The sequence below is a fragment of the Quercus suber genome, unplaced genomic scaffold (assembly GCF_002906115.3).
Source record: "Quercus suber isolate HL8 unplaced genomic scaffold, Cork oak 2.0 scaffold_308, whole genome shotgun sequence".
Lineage (NCBI taxonomy): Eukaryota > Viridiplantae > Streptophyta > Magnoliopsida > Fagales > Fagaceae > Quercus > Quercus suber.
Window position 1 is genome coordinate 806,047 of NW_027069764.1, and position 6,674 is coordinate 812,720.

Genomic DNA, 6,674 nt, shown 5'->3' on the forward strand with positions numbered 1-6,674 from the left:
AATAATGAATGATTTATTTCTATATATGGATAATAAAGCAAAATCATTTCTATTAAAGAATTTTCAAAAATTAGAAGAGTAATACTACAGACAAAAACTAATTTACAACATTTTTAGAAACTGCTGATGCGGCTTTAGTAATTTTCAAATAACTATTGGTAAACATAAATGTGATATTAGTAACGGACCTATATTCTAATAAGAATTTGTCACATCAATAGTTTATAGAAATGTTGTAAAATAGTTTGTGTCTATAACATTACTCAAATTAGAATATTACAAATCAAAAATAAAGATATTTATTCTTATATTAGGCTAAAGTAGAATTCCTATCTAGTATAAAATATATATATATATATTAATTTTCAAATGCAATATTAAAATTCAGAGTATGAATTTTCTCTTTGTTTTGTGGAGGGTATTTGATTCCTTTTGTTCTCGTGTCCTGACTATGTCCAACATTTTTTTTAATTTTTAAAAAAGGACACAATTGGGACACGCATATAAAAGTGTCCAAGAAGTGTCAAGTATCCGACGCATATCCGATATGAGTACAACACTCCAAATAAAATATCCGTGATTCCTAATTAAACTCACAAAGAAAGCAATCAATTTAATAAGTTTCGTGTGTTTTCATGACTCTATATGTGTATCAATATTCAATACGTATATATAATTATATATTGTCTCCTTTTTGGTCAGCATAACTCAAACTACATCAGTTACCTCAAAGCTGATGTTGTAAGCAGTGAAGTTGGCGGCAAAAATGGCAACTGAAGAACTGTAAGAAGTCCCTCCAGTAGAATTTGCAGTGTCATTCCATGCTATAGCTGTGTTGAGATATCCCCGGCCTTGAAATATCAAATTTGTCTTGTTGGTGTTTACTACCACTTTTTCTCTGCCAACAAATGGTAATCCATTTTATTGTATGCTAATGTTTGATGCATGAATTTTATATTTAGTGGTATCCGATACATTTTGCAACTTCATCTGGGGAGACTATTTCTCTTTGATAATACTACGCAGCTGTATTTATAATTGCATATGCTTGTAAATAACTTGCTTTTATAACGATTATGATAAATCAAAAAAAAAAAAAAAAAATCGTGGCATGAAAACTTTGTATGAGAGAATGACCTGTATGTACCAGAATCAATGACGATGAGGGTCCTAGAGGGGCTACAGTCAGGAACAGCATTTACTGCCTCCTGGACACTACTAAAATCCGCGCGTCCGTTCAAGTCAACTGTCAAAACGAGGGCCACATTGTAGATGCAGATGAGCCTAGACTTCCATTTTCTGCTGTTGCATTTCCTTTCCCGCTTCCATCGATGATGGTCTCCAGACACTATGAGTGTTAGGCGGGACAGAAAATCATCGACGCCACTTTGCTGAACAACCTTGAAAATAGCACGGCTGAGACTGTTTTGAGAAATGATGGCAGTACTAAAAGTAGAGGAAGGAAGGATGGTATACAGAGCTACAATGACGGAGAGGAGTGCAATGGAAAAGCCAGAGAGCCAGAAGATTATTTTGATTCTCATGGTTAAGGCTTTGGCGTCAGTTAATCTAGTACATGTCATTTTTTAGTTAAAAAAGACGTAGGAGTAAAGTATAGTCTTTATCATGTGAGAAAGTTGAGGCCATTGATGCGTAATTTGCTTGCGAGGTACGAAAGCATGTGTGATGTTGGCGGTGAGAAGATGATGACAAGGCTTGCCTTAATAAGTAATACGGAAAGTGAAGAGAGAAAAAGAGAATGGGCTGCAATGGAGATTGGAAAATATACACGCTAAACCAGAGAATAATATTGTGCCATTGATGAAATCACCGAAAGCACTAGGGTTGTGCGTGCACGCGTCTAACTCGTGACTCTTTATGACTCCACTAAACTCAATTTAGTCAAGCCTCAAACTTCAAATCAGAATGGACTATAAATCCTCATTCTATCGTTTCTAACTATGATAATTACTGCAAGGCAAATAAGGATTGCTTTATCCTTTTTAGCTACAAAGAACAATTCGAAGAAAGATTATGCTTTTGATTTTTTGATATAAAGGGACACCTTCCATAATTGGAGTACCTGCTTTTGGTTAAAAGAAGCCTTAGCCCATATTATTATCCAAAAAAAATTAAGCCTTAGCCCGCAAGCGAATCCAAATGAAGAAATACTATCGTAAGTATGGCATGGCCACATGAGGCTTGCCCTCAAGAGTTTACATATTAATTTAGTTCTTTTGAATAGATGAAAGCAATCCACCAAACATTCCGCTAGTCATCGTGTTCAGCATCCATTATATATGATCTCACTAATAAACTACTAAGTACCAACCCATGACACATCTAAATTTTATTTATACCATGATCAATGTCTACGTAGTTGTGATCATCAAACAAAAAGAAAGTACATTATTTATTCAACAATGAACAGTAGTCTGCGATCAAAATTTCAGTGACTACAACATAAAACCCTAAGGCCATTTTAAATTGACCATTGAATTCTTCAGCGTTACTAGTACTGTCATACATACACACACACACACGTATATATATATAGTAGGACTTTGTCATGATGGGAAATTTTTTTTTTTTTTATTCTTTTCTTGTGTTTTCTTGCAAAAACTCTAATTCCACCAGGATATACACTCCAATTAAAAATCTTTGATCCAGACCAAAAGATGAATTCTAAAAGTAACTTCAATTAGCAAAAGTACAAGACATTTACAAAAACTAACACAAACAAGAGAGTAACTACTCTGCATCTTCACTTGCATAATCAGGCTTGATGACTCGACATTGCGGAACCATTTTCTGAAGCATGGATGTCCCTTTGAACGTCACCATCTGACAGCAACTTCTTCGGTATTTGGTAAGCTGCAACATTACAGAAATGTAAGATGATGAAAGTTCGAAAGCAAGCTAAAATACAGGGTGCAAATACATGATAACATACCTGCTCAGTTTTCATCTTTTCAAAACCAAATTTGTCCGTCCATATGGATTCTGCTTCTTCAGCAGCAGGGAGGACAAGGCTCTTCACATTCAAGAAAGCCAGCAGCCTCTCAATGCAGGAAAACAACATTTGGAAGTAGCCCTATAAAGGCAGAGTTCCATAATGTAAAAACTGAGCTTGCACAAAAATTGCAGTAGATGACAAATAACAAAACTATCGGAGAAAATTGAATGTCAACAAGCATATTAATTAATTAGAGACCCCAAATAGAGCACTAACAAACATGGTACCGTACAACAAGTGCCAAAAATAGTTCACCATGAATACGGTGCTGCTCTTTATGAATGATACCGTACCCCTGCTTTTCATAGCTCAATACTCCAAAGGCCTCTTTTTCTTTTATATATATATATATATAAGAAAATCGCAGAAGGGGATGTTTGGTTTATGCTTTTGGAAATTGTTTCCAAAAACTAAAATAAGATTGTGCTTTCTGAATCATTTCTCAAAGACGTTTTCTAGTGTAAGTCAGCTGCAAGACCCATCAGCTTATGTTCTAGGGCCATCAGCTGTTAGGGCCATTGTAGACCAAGGTGCCGAGCCGAGTTTGATGATGTGTCTTTTGGTACTATATAATGTCCTATTCAAGACAAAAAGGGAAGGAGGGGGGGGGGGGGAGGGGGGGGGGGGGGTTGGGGTTCCGCATGTGTGTAATCCAGAGAAAAAAGTTGCGTAAACATGTAACTAATAGCAATATGGTGCTGACGGGATAAAGAAAGATTATAAAACTAATGTAGTATTATATTACTAGACAAGCAGGGCATGTTGGCTTCTCACCTTTCCATGGTGACTGTTACTGAAAAAACACAACAACAAAAACAAAACTTTCGAATAATTGCAATTATAATTTATCCCAACTGTGGCATTCACAGCGTGATAACAGAATTTAGCATTTGTATAGCAAATAGGATCAATAAGATGGCTAACTTTGCAGCTAATGTTCTAGGCCTATTGGCTAGCAAGGCCATTGTAGACCAAGGTACCAAGCCTAGTTTCTGATGCTAGTAATGCTTCTTTTGGTACTATATAATGTCCTTTTCAAGCCAAAAAAGAAGAGAAAAAAAAAAGAGGGAGTCCCATGTGTAACTCAGGGAAAGAGTTGTGTAAATATGCAAATAATTGAAGATGGATTATGAAACCAATGTAGTGTTAGATCATTAGCCAAGCAGGCTTCTCACCTTTCCATGGTGACCATTACTTGTTGCAACTAAAGGGAGTTCTGCAACTTCTCGGCCAAAAACACGAACAAGTCCAGCTGATACAACGGAGGAGCTGCAATGTTAGCAAAAGAGACTATTATCAATATCTTAAAGTGAAACAACAAAAAAGGTAGATCTTAGGTATAGAAAACTAGTTCTTACTTGATCATCAATATTGCACAGTACATTCCCCCAAATTCTTGGGACCTAATGTTCCTTCTGTGAGGGAGAGAGAACATGAAAACAAAGATGGTTAACCATTGGCTTTAAAAAACACCATCAATAATAGAAAAGGAAAATAAATAAATAAATTTTGCTCACCCATAAACCATGGCTGGAATAAGGTCACGTCCGCTAACTGAGTCAATAATAGGCGCAAAGCAATTCTGAAATATAAACGAGAATTCTCAATCAAATACTACTCTGCTTGCAGCTCATTTTACATGTACAAAAATATGATTCACTAGTTTCCCTCACACAGAATGGCCACATTACATATATAATCTCAATAAGCATGAAGCTTAGAGCCATATTTTGAAGGCTAAAAGTACTGAAAATATACAGTATAAATCTCTAGAGGCCCAGCAAGAGATTGACAAATTCAGAATTATAGTGGCAAATTGCTAGTTCCTAGCGGTTGAAAAGTAGACACTAGCATATGGAACACACAACAAAATTCAGTTTGAGCACTGCTGCATAAGCCAATATAAATTTCAAATTAAATCTGAATCAAAAGGCAGAGCCACTAGCACTGAGTGGTAGCAAACATGTTAGATTATCACAAGTTGAAAAGGTGGTCAAAACTTGCCAGATCCTGTCAAAGCATACAGTATTTTATCCAGCGCCAAAATGGATACTTCTAAGCCAGTATTCTGCCTTTTTCAGCTACAGAACTAAATCGTGTGCAACCGTTTATCAAAATATAGAATTTCATGTATTGCTACTCTCAGGCAAGAATCAATTCGCTCCATTTGTTTTTTTTTTTTTTTTAATTATAAATAGTGGTATTTTATTAAGAAAGTTACTTCATGTTCACGATGATGAACATAAAGTAACCTAAGAGACAACTCAAGCAACTGTGAAAGATTAAACCTATGGCCTCACCCTCCACCCCTTACCATTTCTTTTTTTTTTTTTTTTTTTTTTTTTGNCGTGTATGTGATTTGAATTACACAAATACAAAGGGCGATCTTTGATAGGAAAAAAGGTGAATCTGTAGAAGCCCAAATGTATCAACTTATTAGGAAAAAAACCTTGCTCTTTGGAAGATCTATCTCCTTATTGTTGTTTTGGTCTGTGATTATTATTTTTTGTTTATAATGTGTGTCTTTCTTTTGGTGGGTCCAAGGTGATAGAATCACCGATTTATGTTAGTATAGGTGATGATCAGTTTTTATCATTTTGGTGTTTTGGCGGACAAATAAGATGTAGGTTTCAGGCTATATGATTCTGGTTTTGTTTAATTTTTGGTTCAAAGATGTGTATTGTATGATATTTATTCCTGTGTGCTTATTAAACAATAATTATTCCTGTGTGCTTATTAAACATTATTCCTGTGTAGGTTTAATGAGATGGATCCTTCTATAAGTGGTCGGGGTGCGGAGCCTACATATCGGGATAAGAAAGGTGAAGAAAAACAATTTCTTAATATTCTAAGGTTATGTCTTCCTTAATAATGTTTACATGCTTGATTGGGTCTCACTCCTTAATGCTGCAGGAGAACGTATATCGAAGGAGGAATTCTTAAAACAGCGAAAGAAAGTAAAAGTAGAAGAGAAGCCCAAGGTACTTAGGAAAAAAACCTGAATTTGTTATACCTACACACACACACACACACACACACACACTTGATTAGTAAGTTACACGCATCTTGTTTGTCTTGAAAGTTGAAACATGACCTTACCCTTCTTCCCATTACTGAGGGTGTGGAAGTGTCATTTGAGCTAGAGCTCATTGGTGTCATCGTCATCATTTATTATTGTTTCTAGTACTATTGCTACTATTATAATTATAATAATAATAATAATAATTATTTTTATTATTATTATCACAATTTCTGAGGGTGTCACAATTTCTTCCTTTGCTTGCTGCGGGGAGTGGGGGGTGGTATTATTTCTGGATTTTTTTTTTGGGTGAGGGAGGTGTCAAATTTCATTGAAAAAGCTACAGATGAAAACAAGTGTTTCTTGATCTTAAGCCTGCTTGATGCTATGCCAGCACTGTGGTACTATCGCCCTCTCATAGCACATGGGACTCACATGTGAGAGGGTGGTCTCATAAGATACCTTTTGGCCCAACCGTGGCTCTGCAGTGTTTGTCGTACTAAATAGTCAAAAGAATTCCGTTTTAGTAAAATAATTAGATTCTTGTGAGCGAATGAAATTTGTGTTTCGAACTGATAATGTAGGAGTCCAAGAGTTCATTTATGTGTTTATTAAGGTTCATCCCTGTGGCTGATGAAA

The 6,674-nt window shown here is 35.7% G+C and overlaps 2 protein-coding genes across 2 annotated transcripts in view; both read right to left on the reverse strand.

Annotated features, from left to right (window-relative positions):
• The window catches only part of LOC111984960 (probable pectinesterase 15), a 30,802-nt gene extending 29,233 nt beyond the window's left edge, over nt 1-1,569 (reverse strand). The window contains exons 1-2 of the mRNA XM_065782615.1: nt 1,138-1,569; nt 727-898 (exon numbers count right to left, since the gene is read on the reverse strand). Of these exons, the coding sequence (XP_065638687.1) occupies nt 727-898; nt 1,138-1,544 (579 nt within the window). The 5' untranslated portion in view covers nt 1,545-1,569. The remainder of the gene's footprint in view (nt 1-726; nt 899-1,137) is intronic.
• Nucleotides 1,570-2,389: 820 nt separating this feature from the next.
• LOC111984927 (uncharacterized) lies at nt 2,390-4,649 on the reverse strand. Its single transcript, XM_065782626.1, has 5 exons — nt 4,534-4,649; nt 4,375-4,431; nt 4,192-4,285; nt 2,954-3,094; nt 2,390-2,874 (listed from the first exon to the last, which is right to left on the reverse strand). Exons 1-5 carry the CDS (start codon nt 4,542-4,544, stop codon nt 2,752-2,754), a joined length of 426 nt encoding a protein of 141 aa, XP_065638698.1. The 5' UTR covers nt 4,545-4,649; the 3' UTR covers nt 2,390-2,751.
• Between the last annotated feature and the right edge of the window lie 2,025 nt (nt 4,650-6,674).

Bases quoted from the DNA above. Each gene is read 5' to 3' on its own strand.
- LOC111984927 (XM_065782626.1), bottom strand. The intron at 4,286-4,374 runs GTAAGAACTAGT...CTAACATTGCAG, and splicing joins TGTGCAATATTGATGATCAA to CTCCTCCGTTGTATCAGCTG. The intron at 3,095-4,191 runs GTGAGAAGCCTG...CTGCCTTTATAG, and splicing joins GTAATGGTCACCATGGAAAG to GGCTACTTCCAAATGTTGTT.